Genomic DNA, 20,895 nt, shown 5'->3' with positions numbered 1-20,895 from the left:
ACCATAGATATTCTGCACTAAAATACTTGTGGAATATTCAAGACTTGGGAGGAGGGAAATGTCTTCGGAATTGCTGAAGGACTGATAATTTTCGATGCCAAGTCTCAGCTTGAAGCAAGTATTTATGGCCAAGTTATTAAATGGTGTCTATAATGTTTCTAATGGAAAAGCTGGCACCACCTTAACTCTGGCAGCGGCTGCCATGACTCTGATACTAACATCAGCTGTGGCTGCAGAAATAGGAAACAGCCTCTTGTTTGTTCCTCATTCTGAAGCAGGGAGGGCATATGTGCCTCCCGTGGAGAACCCCTTCTTCCTCTTGTATCCTCTAATTTGTAATCTTTAATATCCTGTTTTAACTGGAAGTTAAGATTTTAGCTTCATAATGCTGCCCACATACTAGGAGTATGAAACTGAAACATGGCATTGACTGCACATTAGGTTCAAAGTCCTGCAAAACAAATACATGTTTAAGTATTCACTCAAATCCATTCTAAATCAGGAAAAAAATATAAAGACGTTTCAGTGTTTTGATGAACAAAGGCAGATTTAAGTATACACTTAATTTATTTGCAGACTTTGGGCCCGGGGCCTGCTCCAGAAGTGTGAGGAGGTGTTCCCTTTTATGGAAGATCTTTTAGAGAATTCTCTTTCCAGAGAATATCTTAATTCGTTACAAGCTAGACTTTGCCATTTCCATTAGTGCAAAATCATCCCTTCACATTGAGCTGAAAATAGCTAAAAGTAAAAATCTAATTTAACTCTTAAAATGAAAAGAATGTTTGGAAGGATATGTTACCAGAGTGTAGGCTCTGCAGTGCTTGTTTTCTATTTCATCTGTGTTAACTGCTGTAGCGTTCAGGCCTTTGACATGCATTGTTCACTGGAAGTGAAATTGCACACTGTCATAACAGTCTATTAACAGCACTGAATTTCTGCAGAACTTTACCTCTTTTCTAGAAGATAACATCTCTCTCTCCTTCCAAGGATAAAATAGCTTCCTTTTTGCAGCAGTACATATAATGGTGCTATTGCTTGACAAGGATGTCAAGTTCCCTTGACTATTAAGAAGGGAAATGTGTTTGTTACACATTTTTGTTCTCCTTTCATCCTCTTCAGAGAGGCCCCCAGCTCAATTTAAACAAAATAAAGCCAGGGTATCATTTAAAAACAAAACCATTTTGAAAACTCTTTGATCTCCCTGACTTCCTGTTAAATATACAATCAACTGTTTCTCTACATCCTCGACCACTACAGAACTGATTTTCTCTACGGTTTATATTGTCTTTGGCACTACAGAAAATTAACATAGCATTTGCTATAAAATCTCTTAAAGGCAAAGAAATTCAACCCCTCCTCAGCTTCACCTTTGCCTCTCTGTGTCCTCTTCTTTTCAGCCCTGCCACCCACCTTTCTGTTTACGTACAAGGACCCTGAGGCTGGTCTGTCTGTTTTGTTGAACTCCTGTTTTCCAACTCTTCTGTCAGTCCATCTTCCCCTTTCCCCAGTCCAGTGAAGATCCTGTATGCATGTTAGCCCTGGAAAAACCTCAAGGCCTCTTCACTCAGCATCTCTTTTCCTTTTGTATCTAGACACTGTTTCGATTTTTTTTCCCTGAGAAGCTTCTCCTGCCCTGCTCCACCAGCACTGCTACCAGGTCACTCTGTTGACTTTGGTCTTCTCCTCCAGCATGGTGCCTTTCTCCTCCACTCCTGCCCAAGGCTTGCACCATCCTCTGGGTGGGGAAGAGCATCGTTTACCCCTCCCCGTGCCTCACTACCTGCCCTGCGTGGTTGGGCCCTGACTTCCCTTGTCCTTCCCTTTCTCCTCACATCTGACTCTTCCTGTAGCTCAGCACTCAGCTGCATCTCAGCCCTGACCTTATCCCTTTTCAGAATTTAAACTTTTCCAGTCTATTCATAATGCCATTTCTTCTCTTTCAAATGGCTTTATGCCTTCATCCTCACTCCATTGCAATCTGAACAATTGATTGCCTTTTTTTTCTTTTCTTTTCTTTTTTTTTTTTTTTTGAGGGGGTGAGAATGAGTAGATGGGAATGAGACAGTTTGCTGTCAACTTTCTACTCCTTAAGCTTATCTCTTAACTACCCAATGTTCATCAGTTCTGGTGCGTTAATGACTCAGGCAACATATATTAATTACTTAGGGTGAGAAGGGAGTTATATCTGATATAGATGAATAGATGGTAAGGTATTTAGGTCTTACTGTATTTGTGCAAAGCACTGCACATAATCTATTGAGCTATACAAGTAGCAACAGGAAGTCTAATCCTCTATACTGGCAAACTGTTGACTTGGTGTCTTCCAGATTTAATTACACTGAAGAAAAACAAAACATTGTAGCTTTAAGGACTAACTGCTCCATTAAGTGTAACATTTTAAGCAAGAGAAATGTTCGAACACAATGGAAAGACACATAATGTTGCTTCATGCACAAATCAGATAAATTGTTCTCTAGCTTTAGTGACAGCAGAGACAAAAGGCCCTGTCTCCCACAATGCAGCAGCAACATCTGGGTGGCTGCCTTCAAATTTCTCCCCCTACTTGAGGCCTCTCTGTGTTCAAATAGCAGGAGAAAGAACATTGTTTCACATATCTCAGGTAGCACCAAAATGGGCCAAGGTCTGAAGCAGGCTGTGAGAGGGTGATGGGTGTAAGTTTTGACATGGCAGTGCAAAAGTGGGAATTGAGTTTGCACGCATCATGGGGAGATTTGCTGTCAGAATAATAGATCTCATGGGGCTTTGAGTGGCTGATCAGAGAATTATTTTGCAACTTGCCTGGTTTCCCTTCTTGCCTCAGAGGTATTTTATAGAATGAAGCCAATATTTCATAAAACAAAGGGCCCAGAATATCAAAACAAATTGCTACGTAGCACAGTCACTCAGCTTACCAAGTACCAACCCAATGCAGAGCAAAGGCCAAATTCTCAGCTTACCTAAATCCATTCAAATCCTGCCTTGCACTGTAGCAGCTTTGTGTTCATCCTGTCTTACAGAGCTCTCATAACCCCAATAGTAATGGCACTTTTTGGGATTCTCCTCCCATAAAAGCACAAACCAATGATGAAGAAAAGACACTGATATTGGATCTTCTTCTTCCCTGCTCACAGCACCCTTATAGCCTCCTTCCCCTTGCTCCCCAGGTCCCATTTTAGTAGCCAGTGGGAACTATTGACAACTGGGCAGTGTGTAAAAGCCACCCTCCACAGGCTTCCGGGCTCCAGGCCCAAGAGATCCTCTTTACAACTCAATAATGTTTGAGGAAAACTCACAACTCTCAGAATTGTCAGAAGAAATAAAAATTGAGCTGACTAATTTCAAATGTGCTTTAATCTCCACCTCAGCAAGCTTAGTTAAGTTTTTAAAAAACAAGCCAGAAAACACAAGCAAAACCAAAACCAGAAATTGGAGTTGCAAAAGACCATCTTTGTATCCTTTCACTGCAAATTTAGTTTCTAGCCTGGCTTCCTTTCTTTTAGGAACAGTGCACCTCTTTGGAAACAGTTCTGTGAACCTTTGTACCTCTGGCTTGTCATTACCACAACTGGTCAGAAAAAGTGATGGTACAGGAGACAAATTAACCATTTCTCTTTTACTGAGTCAGCTTCACTAAAAGAAGGGTCAGCCAGGAGGTCATCCCCTATAGACCAGAGCAGAGATATGGGCCCATTTAGTAAATGTATGCTTTATCTAGCAGCATGTTCAATATCCTGTAAGTATATAGCATAGTGAACTTTCTGCCTGAAGTGATTGTTACTGACATTTTCTGTACCCTTTTGTTGTACAAATATTCTTACTTTCAGCAGTTTGTCTACATAACTAAAGGTCAGGTGTTCTGGGCTTAGGCCATAACAATTTATGCAATATTACAAGTGATACTGAAATGCATATGCATTTTTTTCATGTGAATGTATATCAGAAAGCAAGGAATCAATGGACATTTAATAGCTGAGTTATAGCATTCTGTCATTTTTAACCTAGGGGTCTTCAAACTCTTTACAAACCCTGATTTCTTGTCTGTAATGAGTTTTGGATCAGGCCCCCTAAAATAAAGAAGCCAGTTCTCTTTTACCCAGCTCCTTCTTTGCATTGTAGGCGTAAATTACATTTTACTTTCTCTAAGTGGGGAGCTGCAAACAACTCTGGTGCCTTTGGGGTAGGCGGGGAAAAGAAGTATGGCTGATTCTAAATAGAAGTTACTTGTCAGATCAACCTTGATAGCAGAGATAATGAGGGTGGTCACATGGGAATATAGATTCAGGGTTTAGTTTAATCATCGTTCCATATCAGCTGCACTGATCCAGTTCTGTGTGACTAAGTCAAATAAATGTTAGGTAACTGAAATTATCTCTAGCCTCCATACTTTTCACTCCCCCCTCCAGTACCCACAGCATTTGTTTCAGTGACTTTAAAATAGGTAAATCTATAAAGGACATCTGTAAGTGCTAATAAGTAAACAGAGAAGAGTTTTCATGAAGAGGTATCTGAAGTTAAGCTATGAGAGAGATTTCTAAAGGCAAAAAATAATAGTAAGGTCATAAAAATCACATGTGCCTTTGAAAATCTCTATCAAGGCTGTACTCAGGTGCCTAAATTGGCTTCCATTAACTTTACAGGGATTCTCTGAGTGTTGAAGCATGTGATTTTCAATTCTTCTCCCAACTCCAGGGCAGGGGCGGGGGGGGAGAATATCAATATTGAAAAAATTGCTCTTTGATATATTACAAAAAGCCTTATAACTAGTGATGTGGCATTATCATTAAAAAATTCCCCAGACCTCATATCAAAACCAACAAGCAGCCTTACGTAGGCAGCTCTGAGCTTTGGTTTGGAATCTTGATACAGATCCAAATTTTGCTCGTTAGCTCATCCTAAAAGAAAGAATAAATAGTGTAGGATCTCAATGTATTACAATAAAGCAGTGTTTGAGGTTTCCTTAATTTGTTCAGTATCTGAGGTAAATTTATAATTAATTGCATTTTCTCCACAGCTCTGGTTTCTTTTGCACTGTTCCTACCTCTCACAAGTTTACTGCAAGCCTCACACAGCTGATGTTTCTTAAAGCCCTGAGCTCCTGGAAACATATAATTGCATCAGAACATCAGCCTTGATTTCATTTCGTCTCCTATGTGGGCCAAGACAAGGTAGGAAATATGAACCTTTTGAGATGAAAAAAAAAAAAGGCAGGAAAAAAGAAACAGCGTTATTATTTTAATTGCTACAATTTCAAGCCTATTTGATGATATGCTAGGGTCTTTACTCAGGAGTTTTGAATGCTTGAGTTGGTCATTCTGCCTTTAGCCTCCATACCAAGTACTACACTGTGTGCTTAAACTGAATTTGATTTGGGTTTAGTTTTAATTTGGGGCAGTCTGCCCAGATTGCTTTCCCCTCTCCTGACAGACTTGGCAATGCTTTAGCAGGGCCCTGAGAGCATTTCAGCCTCACTAGCAAAGAGCCCTCACATAAAGCACTTTATTCCCCCCCCAGAACAAATAAGGAGTAAACATCCCTCCTCTCACACACATGGAGTGGGAGCATTTGCGATTCTCTTCCTGTTCTGTGCCGTTCCTCTAGGTTAACTAGGACTTGAGCTTTATGAAAATTTTATGAAACAGCAAAGCTGCACTTCTGCAATAGTAAGGACCCAGAAGAAGACTTAAAGAAAAAAGTAAACCCAAATTTTTTGTATGTGTACATGCACAGCTTGTGGACTCTCTCCAGTTCAGCTGTGTTTGAGGACCCCCATATTAATGGGACTGTGCTGTCTTCAAAGTGTAGCGAAATCCCCAGCAGAAAAGAAGAGCAGGGAGATTGTAGTGATTTGATTTTCCTTTTTTTTTATGCTGGTTTGTTGGGGTTTTTTTGATCCTGAAGAATGCATTTTCTTGGGTTACACATTAAACTGTCAGGAGGCAAAATCAACACTTGGGATTCTACATGGAGCTTGAAAAGTTGTTCCACAAAGCATGGCCACACAGAGCTTCTCCCTTAAATCTTCAAGTTGTTTTTCTTATCTAAGCAAGCTATGTATAAATATTGACATATTATTAATGGGCAAATATTTCCACATCACTCCTTACTGCTGCCAAAAAGAGGATTCTTGATTCAGATGAGAATGACAGTCCCTTTGTGGGGCCTCAACTGCAATTCAGGTTAAAGGAATTAAAACAAAAAAGAGGGTAATGGCACTTCTTAATTAAGTAAACCTCAAAAATGAAGAATTAAGCAGCCTTTAACTGTTGGTTTTAATATAGAGGAGCCACCACATAAAAACTACTGGCTAAACTCTATAGTAATTGAAATTAGTTAACTCCCACTTGACTTTGGTGAGGCAGGGCTGAGATCCAAAGCATTTGTTCTCTGGTGTGTGTGTGTGCATGGATGTATGTTACAAGCAGCCTTAAGCTCTGCCCGGGTTTAGCACAAATGTTAGAGCAAGCAGACGGTGTCAGAGACACACATGTTGAATCTGGATCAGGATCTCCCTATAGTGCTGGGGGGGGGGGGGGGGGGGTGTCAGTTCCAGCATGTTGGCCAGGGTGGTTTCTACTACCCAAGACTGCAGCACAATAGTGGGATTTCTCCCTGCAGCATGGGTGCATTTTTTTCATTAAAATGTTCTTTGAGAATCTCCCTTGTGCACAACAAGGAAAAGTGTATTCCTCCAGCAGTGTAATCTTCCCGTAGAGGGTTTCACATGCCAGCAGTTGTGGACAAGAGGCCATTGCAAGTGGAACATGTGAAAACAGGGGCCTATTCATAAAAATAATATATTTATATTTACTTGTTAAAAGCTTTTGCTCAGGATCTTTTTTAAAGTTCAGCTGGATATAAAATGCCCACTTCAAAAGCCAAAATGAAGACCTTAACAGATGTGCCCTGGCAAAGAAAAGGGTGTAGACACAGCAAGGAATTCAGAAGGGACAGACAGTCATATATGGACATAGGAAAAGAATCTCAAATAAAATGCTTGTGGCTGGGAGCTGGAGTTTTTGTGTTACCTGTAACGAGCCTCTGTGTTTGGGGCTTTGGGGCCTGGCCTATTCCTTTCTTTTTTCTGGCTGCAGCTTTTTTACTGGTGCTTTTTGTACCACAAGAGACTATCTGTGTAATTTTACATGGACCTCAGTCACTCTAGCAAGCAGAGGAGGAAAATGTCTTATAAGGAGAAACTTCCCTGTAACTGAGAATTTGGATCTTATTTGAACTGCATGGCATACTTTAAAAAATATAAAATTTCAGGTTGCAAGGCTTGGAACAGGCAAGTGTTTGTATGTATGTGTGCAAGCAGTTGCATTGAGCAACAGCCTGACAGCAGCTACTTGTATGCAAAGTCTCGGCAGCGCTGAGCGTTTGCAGGTGCTGCCTCCTCGCAGACCCGGGTGTTGAAAATACTCCACTCCATACCGTCAGGATATCTGCACGGCCTAGTGGATGTCTATACTAGTAGACAGTTTTATCTCCAGGTTAATTGAAAGCATATTAATTTCAGGCTGTTAACACATTTGTAAAGATCAGATCAGGCCTTATCCCAGTGATTGTGGTTCAACAGAGGGCTCAGCCTCAGGAGGCTTTTGTGTCCCTGCATGTACCTCTCCTGTCCTCCGAGAGCTGTGCAGGGGAAGATGCCATGGTGTCCCCAGCAAGATGCTTTATTGTCTCTCATGAAACAGAAAAAACAAACCAAAGAACTATCCTCCATACTATTGACTGCCATCTCCTGTCACTTACTGGACATACGTAAACCGTGTTAAGAGTTTTCGTATAAGGTATATTAGGATTTCAAAGCTAAGCCTTCAATGACTAGGGAAAACCAGAATTAGGATTGCCATATTCAAAACTCTGCTAGATGTGTGTTTTTAAGGAGATCCTTCAGGACCCTGACCACCAGGATGTCCCGCTTTATTGAAGCAGATCTTTCAGCAGCTTCCCCTGCAGCTGTGTGTACCCTGCTGCAGACCTGACCCCAGGGGAGCAGCCAGACCTCCTGAGAGTGAGGTGCACACAATAAACACGCACTGTTTTGGCTGAAGTTGCCTTGTATCACACAGGAGCATTGTGATAGAGAGGGGAGAGCTCCAGTTTCCCAGGGGGAGCACTCACCTGCCCTAACCACAACACTGCCCTTTCTCTTTCCGTATGGTCACCAAGTACTGTCCAGTTTGTAAAATAAGTAATGAGAGAATCTTACAGGCAATTTATTTTCATTGGACAACTTCAGTTCATCTTTAGAGTAGCTCTATTCTGTGTCCCAGATGGGACATGGGGGTCTAGTGGAGGCCACTTGTAAACCTAAGTCAGAAGCAGAGAGGTCTTGAGTGTAGAAATGGCCTATCCATGGCTCTCCGGGGAGACCAACTTCAGTTCAGGAGTGCCTAGACAAATAACTGCCAAAAATTGGGAGAGTATATTACAAGAAGGATCACTCTGGACATGCTGCTGCCTTGTATTTTTTCCTTAGGCAAGAGGTACTGCCATGGTCCCAGACAGGATTCTGGCTTAACTAGATCTTTGGTCAGAAGTGGTTGTGTGATTTTTTTTTTTTTTTTTTTTTTTTCCCCCACTATTGAGCCTCTTGGAACATGCAGGTGAACTAGCTTGTGTGTATTAAGTATTATGAATTTTCAACAAAGCAACTTTTTTATTGTATATGTGTAAGTTTTCTCATATGTAGAGAAAAATAATTGCTGTACCCTGAAAGGATTTGTCTGAGCTGTGTTTCAGTGTTGAAGTTAACTCTGAAGGCATTAACTTAGAATGACCTTGCTTTTTTCATGACTCACACCTAAAGTTATTTTCCTGTAGGTTTGTTCTGAGTGATTAAGATAGGTTTGCTTGCATATAAATGCTGTTTTACATATATATATATAAAATACCTTAACCAAGGAAAGCTCCCACACTTTTCCTTGTTTATGCATATTATATGTGACATAGATTCAAAGTTAAATGTCATAGCCCTTATTTACAAGTTAATGTATGAATATAACCCAATTTAAAATGTATCTCCTGATTTTCACTGCTGCCTATCTCACCCTTCAGTGTGCCTGCTACTTACGTAACATGGAGCAAACAAAGTTGAGGACGTCACAGCCCTCTTAGCTGCTCTAGTAAATCCCTATCTGCTGTGAACTTCACAGGCTGTCCACCTGCTTCTCAACTGTCTTGGTCAGTGCCATTGTAAAATTCCCTTCCACACACCGGTAATGACCACGTAGGAAATTATACTTAATAATTCTGTCAGTAAGTGAAAGAGAGAGGGGGGCAGTACATTAGAAGCTGGTTCTCAACCACTCCCTGATTTTCAAACTAGCCACAATTGCATGTTAAGACAGCCTGGGAGCTGTTTCAGCAGGCACTGGGCTCCCCTAAGAACTGTCTGTTAGCTGAGTGTAGCCAGAGAACAGTGTGCTCTGGCCACGCTTCCTCCAGCCTGCCTGTTCCAGCACGCCCCTTCACAAGGGATGTTGGGGAGAGTGGCAGGAGCTCAGGGAACCAGCTTCACGTCTGCCCGAAAATCCCTTGCTCCCTTCTCACTCCTTGAAGGATATAAAGGGAACATAGAGTGAAGCACAGAAGATATTCTTCCATCTCTGAAGCTGTTAAAAATATTTCTAATAAAGGTACATAAGAGCATGTGTGAGCTTCAGAGGCCACCTTCTTGTTTCTCATGCTAATTTTATATTGTTCCTGAATCAGACCCCAATTTTTCACTTTGTGAAAGTAAAGTTTAAGTTCTGTTCCTATACATCAATTGATCCTCCTAATAAACAAGGTATGTAGAGATTGTTTTTTAGTAATTGTTAAGGTGCTAGTGTATTAGTAAAAGGTTAAGAAATGCAAGATAGCTGTAAAGGATATGGTTTTTTTCTTCAAGTATATGAACCAAGTATATGAACCAAGTATATGGTTTTCTCACATTATTGCAGACTATATATAAATCTTTATTTTTTAGTAAGAGCAAACTGCAATAAGTGAAGTCTCCAAACCTGTACTATGCCACAAACAAGCAAAGATAATGACTTTTAAAAAGCAAAGAAAAAATTGTATCACAAATTATCCTGCCTACAGGTGGCTTCCAAGACGTCAGACATTTTGTAAACCAGCGAAGGATCCAGACCATGCAAAATTGGGACGGTCCTGTCTTTTCCTGTCAATTTTTCCACTATGAGAGTGTCCAAAACTCTCTGAAATAAAGGATTACTGTCTAGGGGTTCAGAAAGTCATATTTTCATAGAACAGTTCATTCTGACAGGTAACCCTAGCATGCACACAAGCTGTTCCATAAAATGTAATGTCCCTAATCTTAAAAATTTATTCTACATCCCAAAACCAAATGTTTATTTGTTTTTAGTAGTGTTCACAGTGCTGCTGTGGCCCAGAGTTTAGATCAGTGATTTAGCTGCTTACACCTCATTTACGAGATTGTAAGCAAGTGAGACCCAGTTCGGTTTAGTGTTTAGCAAATTTCTATTCACCCTTTTGTCACTAAATCACTGTTCAAGTGTGAGCAAACCACTCAGCTCTCCCCTCCTTTCCCTTATTCAAATTTACCCAGCCGATCACTTGTGATTTGACTGTAACCAAGTGAAGATTAGCCCATGAATATGTACAGAAAATTCTGGAAGCCCTGCTGAACTGAGGTCACATCATGACTTCTAAGTGTAGAGATGAGATTTGAATATTACCACAAACTTTCTGGATGAAAAAAGTATGGAACTGTCCCCATAATTTTCTAGCCAGAACACCTAGAAAGAAACGGATACAGTCCCCAGCAGAAATCTGCACTGAGATCACCCTGCCATAGTATTGACTTGCCAGGTCTGAGACAGGTCCTTCAGGCTCAGTCTTCTTCTGGGCTGCTTTTAGTTGCAAAATGTGCTGGACCAAGAATTAGGGAAATAGAAAAAGATTACTTTAAACTTCACCACATTTAAAATTGTAATAAGTAGTTATTTCTACACTAAAAATGTATTTAACTTCACCTTCTGCATTTCACTTGGTTTAGGTATTCAGGTTATTCTCTGAAGTTGTGAAAAAAGATTTTTTAAAAATGAAAGTTCAGATTCTTAACTAATCACCAGCTATCAGGAACTAGGTCTTTTCAGGAAAACACAAATATGCAGCAAGTCAATGGCACTAGCAACAGTCAGTAATTTAGGCACCCTGCTTCTGGTGTAATTAGTGTCAAAAATTTTCTGCACTGTTTTAGAGGTATTGAGGAACCATTTCCTCAAATGAAGTTGCGATCATCTACAGGGGTTCCACATCTCTGTACTTCACGCATCTCAACCGAGGCAGCCAAAAACTGGGTCAGGGCAATGTTCCAAAATTTTAGTGGTGAGCCTCCAAAATTCAAGACACTCAGGGAATGCATGTTGGGGAATAATATAAGAATGCTGGAGAGAAAAAAAAAAAATAAAAAGAAGGGAGTATTTGACTTGTACCCAATATTGATATTTCAAAATTTAGTACTGTCAATTTGGACTAAAACACACCGTTTGTTTTAAACCCCTGTGAAAGCCAAGCCAGTTGCCTCTGAGCCTCAGACACTGTCTGAACCCATAGGTTCCTAACTTGCCACAAGGCAATCTGTATGGCTGGCTGCTTGGAATCTGCAGGCACGGGAAGTTTTTGGATGACGGCTTTCGAGGAGTCTCCCCACTGGGTTGCACTGGAACCTGGAACATGAGAATGTGGGCTGGCTCACCATCATCCCTTCTGATAGGATGGAGAAAACTGGGAAGCATATCTCAGCTCGAAACCTCAGAATTTGGGAGCTGGGTCCCCTGAAACTTTTACCCTTGTTCCTGGGCAGGTGTTGAAAGGAGCCGTGAAGCAGCTGGAGTTCAGAAACACGAACTAGCCTCTGCAGAGGCACCTGGTGACTCTGCAGGTGGCCCCCAGCCTCCTTGCTGCTTGCCAGGCTGCTGTGCTTGCCACTTGGCACCATTTTGGGGTGGTTTATCAGAGAACTGGAGCCCTGAGGAGCTATGGTTTGTCTTTACATGTTTTTTAGGGCCTGGGCTCCCTTTTGGCATGGAAGGGCCGATGCTAGAGACTGGGGAGTGTGACAGCCCAGTCTGTCCAGTGATGGAAAGTGAGAAACTGGAAATTTACCTGGATGCCACCCTGAGTCAGCCAAAACCGAAGTATCTCTACAAAACACCTAGATCTGAACAAACCATCGTCCTCTGACAAAAATATTCCGTCTGAGAATTTCTGACCAGGTCTGGCAGTAAACATCTCCAGGGTGTCATTTGTGCCTGATACAGGGTAAAAATTATTCAGGTACCTGGTGCTCGGGGTGGAAAGATGAGGGAATGGAATAGTAAATTAAAGGGGTTGAAACAAAACCTGCTGATTGTCTGAGCACAACTGACCCAAGTTGTGTTCAGCTATCTCTCTGTGGAAACGCACCTTTCCACAGAGGAAACAGCCGTGGCGGGGGCTGCATCCATTCCACCCTGCCCGAGGACTCTCACCGAGGGGGACTTTGTCCCCATGTGTTTGTTTTTGCTGCCTCCCCCGCCGTGGGCTTTCTCCCAGGCACGGCTCCGTAGCTGGCTTGCGGGCTTTTACGGCCGCCGCTGACCCTCCCCGTGAGCCCGCGGCCCCGAGAAAGACGAACCCGCACCGTGGGCCTCCCTCCGGGGCGCCGCCGCCTCGGTGGGTCCCCGCGCTGTGGGGAGGCCGAGGGGACGCGGCTCAGGCGGGCAGAGCCCCCCACGGGTCTCCCGGCGCGGGCTGAAAACGCTCCTTCCCGCCGCGGCGGCCCTGAGGGGAGCTTCCCGCCTTGCCCTCTGAGGGGGCTCGCGGCGGGAAGGCCGCGGGTGCCCGACGCCACTGAGGGGACGCCGCGCTGGAGCGGGGCTGAGAGAGGGAGAGCCCCGTCCCGCCCGGGGAGCGGGGGCCTTTGCCGGGAGCGCGGGGGCTGCCGCTGGCGGCGGGGGCGGGAGGGAGCGGAGTTCCCGGCGGGCCGGCCGCCTCCCCGCCCTCCCTCGGCGGCGTGAGTGAGCGTGTTTGGGAGGGAAGGAGGGGGTGGAAGCCGGGCCGGGGCGGCCAGCAGGCAATTTGCATGAGAGACAGACTGGGAATGAGCTGGAGTGGGCGCCTCTCCGCGCACACAGAGCGGGGCAGGAGGGGGAGGAGGGAGCTGCCGCCGCCGAGGAGAGGCGGCGAACTCCGGGCAAAGTTTGGTGCCGCGGGCCCGAGGCGCTGAGGCACCGGCGGGGTGGGCAAGCGGCGCGGCGCCGGGCCAGGCCACCGCCGCCCGGGGCCCGGGCTTTGTGCTGCCCGCGGCGCGGCGGGGCCTGCGCGGAGCGGCGCGGCGCGGGGGGCGGCGGGGCGAGCGCGGAGCCAGCGGCGGGGCGCTGCCGGCCCTGCCGGGCGAGCCAGCATGTCCTCCATCCTGCCTTTCACTCCTCCCATCGTCAAGCGGCTCCTGGGCTGGAAGAAAGGGGAGCAGAACGGGCAGGAGGAGAAATGGTGCGAGAAGGCGGTGAAGAGCCTGGTGAAGAAGCTGAAGAAGACGGGGCAGCTGGACGAGCTGGAGAAGGCGATCACCACGCAGAACATCAACACCAAGTGCATCACCATCCCCAGGTAGAGGGGGTGCACGGCGGTGGTGGTGGGGAGCACACAAAACAAGGGGCACCCTGCTCGGTTACCCCGGCGGGGTGGGCGCAGCCGCGGGTCCCCCCCTCCGGGGCGGGCACGGGGGTGCTCGGAGGCCCCTTCGGTAGCAGCTTTCTCCCGAGGGACTCGGCATGCTGTGGCACAGCCTGGTAGAGGGCTTGTTTTGCTTTCCAGCCCCGCTGCACTTCGGTGCGGTGTTAGTCCTCTCCTGCATGCTCTATCCTAGCTCTGTAGAGAGTTAAAAAAAAAAAAAATAGCTGGCTGCAGAATTGGTTTACTGTCTAGTAACAAGAGGGGAATGTAGGGGAGGAAATATGTCTCCAGCCGAGTTTTAAAAAAAAAAAAAGTTGGAACTGCTCTGGATTACAGTTATAGTTATTGTGGGTACTCTCATTGTCAAAAGTTTCAGCGTGTTCTCTGGTACTGTTACATTAAGATTTTCTTTTGATTAATGTATCAGGAAAATGGTTTTGTTTGGGTTGCTTGGTTTCTTCCACATTAGCTAGACAGATATTACTCTGAAGAGGTGATTTAGAGCCCTGCTGTGCATATGTTTTCAAATTACTTTTTAAATCGGGACTGCAAATGGCATAGCTGAAGGGGATTGTTTGGAGTGCAAAAAAAGCATGTGAGGGTGAATATAACTAATTTTTTTTTCTTCCATTTTTTGAATTAACATAGATTGTATTTTTAGCCTCCATTCCAAGATTGATCCATAAGACCATTATAAATCATAAAGGATGTGTATATAAGTATCCCATCTAAGAAAAAATTTCCAAGTAACTTGTAAATAGCTGGTCACAAGTGGTGTTTTATTGCTGAAGATTTGTTGATTTCTGTGAGCTCAGCCAGATGACTGCTGGTTCTGTTACTGGTTGTTGTTTGAGGGTACTTTTTTTTTTTAAACAAAGGCCAAAGTTCATCCCAAATATTTGAATGCTGCATAATTGTATGCTTCTGCGTGAGAAGATATCTGTGTGTGTGTGTATTCATGCTTCTCGCGCGCGCAAACAAATGTATGCTTTCTTGGTTGTCAGAATGATTTAATATGCAGTAGCTAATACAAAGCAGCATCTGTTGCATGAAAAAGTGAAGCAAGTAGCTTAGAAATGTGGGTATTTGGAACTCCTAAAATTTTCTCCCAACAACTGTAGTGTTTTTTTAAAGGAAAAGTAAAGTCTCCTTATCTTTTTGGTTGTGAATGACTTGCTAAGATTTTGGCCAGTAATGCAAATAGACCTCTCAGCCTGTTAGAGTTACTCTGGTTCGCCTAGTTGAAGCAGAAATCAAAACCTGTAGAGCTACCACCCAATACAAATGCCTTAAAACCTGTATTTTTAAATTCTTGGTAAGCAGTGTGCTTTCCACATAGATAATACCCTATTTAAACCACTTCCCTGAAACACCATTTCAAAAGAAGAAAATTACTTGAGCAGCCCTGCTGATGTGACCTGGGTATTGTGTCTAGCTGATGCTGACCTGTTGGGGAGCAGAGTGTGAAGCCTCTTGGTACTTCTTTTACTAGTAACAAGGTGATTTAGATAAGGGAGGAAGGTTTTGATATTTTATGATTCAAAGGTAGCAAAGAGATGAGTTGGAGTACGATGCTTTAATTTAGAAAAATAATTTTAAAGCTTGAAATTCAGTAACAACACGAGCAGATATCACAAGTCATAAATATCACCTCCAGACATTGTCCTGGCTGTTCCTACTGTGCAGAAGTGAATGTCTGTTTCTCCTAGACCTTGCTCTGTTAAAGGAAATCTGTACAGAAATTAAAACATTTCATGTTCACTTATGACACAGAGCCTGGATCCTGCATATCTTAAACCTTGGTATGGGGGAAGTGTCAGCATATTTCAATGGTAGCTCCTTATGCCTTGGCACTAGTTTTTAAACATGACACTTCATATGTGCTTGTATTATTGTTTAGTATGTATATTACAGAGATCCAAATGAGCATGGTTAGGTTAGTCTGTGCTGGACCCTCTGCACCAGCATACTGAGAGGTCAGTATCTATATATCAGAGATTGGGCGATGGTGTGGAGATCTGAAACAGCTTGTCTAGAAGTCAGTGTCAGAGCTGGAACTGTAACCAGGCCTTGTGACTTTAAGAGCTGTGTCTTTTCTGGACTGTGCTGTTTGTCCTAATGTATCTGTGAATCTGATTATTGTGTCATTTGAAATTAGCATTTGCAAGACAATCTTAGTATGGTTTTAGTTTGTTGTGTGGTTTGTTTTTTGTTTTTTTTTAAATAATTCCACATATGTAATTTTATTATTGAGTCAAATAAGTATGTTGGGGGGGAGAAAGGGGTGAAAAACCATCATTAAAGATTAGATCATGTTGTGCATTGTCTATAATGCATCAGTAGACTGAATTACAGTGGAGCTATGCCAGTGATGACTCTGGCCCAGCAGGAGTAGGGTAAGTCCAAAATTAGCTGTTGTATCCATGAGACGAAGCAAGTTTCAGATGTAAAAGTGCTTGAGCTTTGCAGAAACATTGCTCATGGGAATAAGGGCTACACAGCAAATTCCTGTAGTGATCAGGTGGGATTGTTTTAAGAAAGAATAAGAAAAAAAATAATTTTTGTTGTAGGGCTAAGGAATTAGAATACCAAACTTATTCTTGCTGTCATTTTTATCTACTTGAAATTGGAAATACACATACTACATTCTGTCTCCTGATGGATTATTAAACAATGAATAGTTTATTTGCTTGTGTATTTGTTCAGCATGTATTACTTTACAGGTGCTCCATTTGTAAGATGACGTGACAGACACCTCAGGCCCCACATTTTCTGTTGGAAGGACCTGTGACAGACAGCAAAGGCTGGAGAGACCTTCAAGGATTTCAGTGTAACGCTCTGCTGGCAGGATTTTTCCTTCTTGTTTTTTCTGCTGGAGCAGGAATTAGTTTCCAGCTGAAAAACCTACCAGTCTCAGACCATCCAATTGTTTCTTGTGCCGCAGCTACTGATGCTCCATGGAATGGCTCATTTAGAGGACCTTTGTCCCTCCCTTGTCTGGTGCTCTGCTGCCAAAGCCAATCCTTCTCCAGAAGGGAACTGCCTTTAAACCTCTATGCACTAAGCTGGTGGGCTTTGGTGTCAGGAGCTGCCTAGTGAGTTGTCTGGGTCTGCATGACAGTAAGACATTTTTTCATACTGTATCGGGTGATAAAGTTGAAAACACACATTCTTTTGTCTGTTAAAATATATCCTTTGTAGTCGTTGCATTGATCTTGAAAGCCCAGCTTTCAAGAGGGGGATTTTTATCACTTTTAAGACAAGCTTGAGGATAGTGTGCCATTAGCACATACCTGAGCACAGCCAGGTGTTTGAGTTTGCAGCCTCTCTGCTTTGCACAGTGAGCAAGCTTAGGTCTACTCCAGCTGCTGTCAGATTTTTTGAATTTTTGATGGCTCTATTTGCTTCTGAGACCAAAGAATACAGTAAGCATGGAATCTGGAATCTAATGGCAGCAAAGTCTACAGCTGACATTACTACATACCTGCAGAACCCCATAGACTTCATGCTTTGGGGAAGAGCAATGAGTTTCTAATACTATTCCTGACCTGAAGAGAGACGGTACTGTGCACCTGACAAACCGTCAGCATTTTGCCTCTGGAAGTAAAGGGTGTTAGGCTGAACTGTGATGAGTGTTTAACTCTTAACCTATATAGAGGTCTGAACTGCAAAAGCCAGGAACATGTGATGAACACTGAGTAATTTCTAAAAGCTGTGCAGTATATGTATAGTCTTGCTGATATGGGACGAGATAGTAAATGCTTTGTTTCAAGAGCTTTAGTGGTATTACACATATTAAGACATAAATCTCATGACATTTTGTAATATATTTTCATATGCATATTTTTCTTTTGAACCTATTACTGTATTTGTTTGGGTTTTTTGTATCACTAGTGGTTTTAGGGGAGTCAGGATTCTTGTATGTAAGGAACACCTTCTTTTAAGTGGTGTTTTTTTTAATTTAGAAAATAGTTTTGAAGAGAGGTGGGTGTTATTTCTTGTGGAACTCATCTGATAAGGATAGAATGTACCAACTGAAATGGAAACATGGCACATTTGCTTTTTAAAAGCAGCTGAACAAGGTATTCCTTAAATGATTTGCATTTCAGTGGGGAAAACCCAGGATAATACATAAGTGATTTTAGGAACGTCTTGGGTGTGAGCATGCCTTCTCTTGTGTTGGTAGTTGACCACACCATATTTACAAGAATTGACCATGTTCTTAGGATTGCCTTGATACTGGGAAAATATGAAAACTGTAAATACAGTAAGTGGCAGAGGCTGTCTGCAAGACCGTGAAGTATGTTCTTTTGAGATTTGTGCCCATCTGGTTTCAGTAATAAGAAAAGGGCCAGTCGTAGTTTTGTGTGTCCACACAAAAATTTGTATATTTTTTTTAAATGCCAATTTTAAACTGCCTTGTTTTCAATTTGGCCTGTCCCTGTATGTGAGGAGCTTTAATATTGCATAGACTTGTTTAAGGGTGTCTGCACTTTAGATTGATGTAACGGTGGTGCACTGGAGATGATTACAGTACAGTCCCTGTGTGCAAACACAGTCTAGCTGCCATTATACTTGTTAGCTCCCTGTTGCCGGTAATTTTACTGCTACAAAACTCTGTCCACTAACCTATGTACTGACCTAGTTTTATGGGCAGGTTTTTACAGCCCTATCCTAACCTTTGTGCTGCCACAACTGTGCTGCTAGCAGTACCCACATGAGCTAGTTTAGCTGTGGCAGTGATAGCTGCAGGGTAGACAGCGCTTTACGAATCTGTTTGTAACTAGCTTTTGTGGCATTAGTGTGACTTCACAGATCAGGTCTAAAGGTGAAAATACGGTAAGTGTACACAGGCCTTTAGTCAGGTGTACTTTCTGCATGCAATCCCATTTGTCCATGAGTATCATCATCCTCCTTGTCATCTCCCCAGAGGTCACCCCCCCCCCCCTCCAGGCACAGAGGTTTCTGTTCCCTACAGCCCCTCCAACTTCTTTTCCCCACCCTTGCATCAGAGTTACTGCCTCTTATATTAGCTTGGATAATAGCGTGTGTAGTTGACTTCTAGTCCACACTATGCCATTTTAAAAAACAAAACGCTACTGTTAAGCTAAAGCAATAATGTTGATACAACCAGTTAGGGAGCGACTATGCATTCAGTTATGTTGGCAGAAACGAAGGAACTGGGGAAAGGAGGGAGGTCAGGGGATAAAGCATTGTCCAGCGTTGCAGCCCCTTCCCTCAAAGTAGTTGCTGCTGGAATAGCACATTAGACCCAGCCCTTAGTAAGATGTCTTCTCAAATTTGTAATCTCTCTGTCAGCAGCTAATACAATTCAAAACCTTTTGTCAATATATATTTATCTTTTTTTCTGAGATGTGCAGACCAGCTAACATTTTGCATTAAAACCACTGGTAAAACTCCTCTTGACTTGAAAGGCAACACAGCAATGTTTATATAGAACATTGACGAGCTAAGGGGAAAAAATGTATTTTACCATTTGTTGAGATGTTTTCAGATAGTCATATCTCTGCCTTTTTGTCTTCTCCCTGTTCTGAAGAGACTGAAATATTTAAAATAGCTTCTGCAAGGACTTGTAAGATTCTCATTATATTGTGTAGTAAGTGTTGAATCTTTGTGAAATAAAATGTTTAAAATGGTTGCTTAACTTTTATAGTATTAGGAAAAGACCCTGAACATTGCAGTCATTTAAATATAATGAGAAATAAATGCAAGAAATTGATGAAACCAAGAAATACACACTGTATGGGATTATCACATCAGGGATCCAATTAAAATGAGTTCTTCTAATAAATATTGGTTTAATAATATAAACTTGTGATTGCTATATTATTGCAACAAAAATAAAACTAACAAGATTTAATGGACTGAGCAGCCATTAATTTTCACTTGTTAATTTATTAGGAGCTTCTAATGCTGTTAGATGCAAGTAATGCCATTATCCTTCATGAACTACTTTATGAAATAAATAGGGCCAAACAGTGCTTGAATTAAATTGAAATCAGATTTTACTCCCAAATTATCTTTTTCTGTTTGTTTTTTTTTTATTATTATTAATTTTTCTAGCTTTTCTCTATTGAGTGCAATTAAATTTTCAGGGATGGGATGCAGCACTCTCTTCCAGTAAGGCTTATGAATAGTCCTAATTAACTTTTGTCCTTGTCTGTCTTGATGTGCTATGTAAAAAGCTTTTTCCAGTCCAGAGCTGATTGTGTTGATTGGCAGTGAAGAGAGCAGACAGGAGCGAGGGGAATAAAGACAGGGCAGAGGTTCTTGTCCAGGCACTCCAGTTCTAGTAGGGTGACTCCACCAAGCTTAGCAAATGTTTGCTAATTACATTTTGTTACATGCGACTTGAGTCCAAACATAAAGACAAGGAAGTTGTTAATAATTGGGCTCTTGTCACTGGTAGCACAACTTTCTGTGTAACTGAAGAGACAATAATGTGTCAATTGTTGCAGTTAATACTGCTTTTAAAGATGTTTTGAAGCCTTTTAGACCTGATCCTCATTTGCTCACGCATCTCTTTACCATCACTGTCAGAATGGTGGGACTTGCCCTTAGGCAAGCAGGAAAGTTTGATTGCTACTGGTACTGTGGCTCTGTAGAAAGAGAATAAAAAGCCAGAGCTCTTTCTTTCTGTATTAAAGGCTTGATCCTTCAGAAGCATAGGTCACAAATGTGAGCAGCAATAAACTACTTGTGCATAGCAATAAGAGCCCTATTAAAAAAAAAAAAAAAGGTAACCCTTATCTTCAAAAGAGCTCAGCCAGGTAAGAAATAACACCACCCTACTTTTTAGAGTATCACCCAGGAATTGTGTGAGCTCCAGAGTACAAAATCTTTGTTGTCAACTAAGAAGCCTATTAAACCTAAGCTGCTGTAGCTACACTGTTTCGAGTACCCAAATCTGATCATTTAGCGACAACTTAGATTTCTCTGCCGTACAAGGCTGAGTGTGGTGCAGACGGATTTTAGGCTATTCAAAACAAGTAGGTCAGAAAATCTGTGGGATTGTGTGCCCCAGCAATTGCTCCAGGTATTGAACCGTCATTCCTTTCTCTACAGTGGAGAATCTCCACATGATTGCTGATACTGACCTTGCTTACATCAAGAGCGCACTTCTGAAGTAGCAGATGTCAGTGGATAGGAGCACGGGGAAAGGACACAGGAAGCATGGGGAGA

At 42.5% G+C, this 20,895-nt stretch overlaps 1 protein-coding gene across 1 annotated transcript in view; it reads left to right on the top strand.

Moving 5' to 3' along the window:
* The first annotated feature begins 13,062 nt into the window (after positions 1–13,062).
* SMAD3 (SMAD family member 3) overlaps positions 13,063–20,895 on the top strand; it is a 79,345-nt gene continuing 71,512 nt past the window's right edge. The window contains exon 1 of the mRNA XM_052809111.1: positions 13,063–13,626. Coding sequence (XP_052665071.1) covers positions 13,421–13,626 — 206 coding nt within the window. The 5' untranslated portion in view covers positions 13,063–13,420. The remainder of the gene's footprint in view (positions 13,627–20,895) is intronic.

Source organism: Harpia harpyja, chromosome 14 (genome assembly GCF_026419915.1).
Source record: "Harpia harpyja isolate bHarHar1 chromosome 14, bHarHar1 primary haplotype, whole genome shotgun sequence".
Lineage (NCBI taxonomy): Eukaryota > Metazoa > Chordata > Aves > Accipitriformes > Accipitridae > Harpia > Harpia harpyja.
This window is presented reverse-complemented; position numbering and strand designations above follow the sequence as displayed.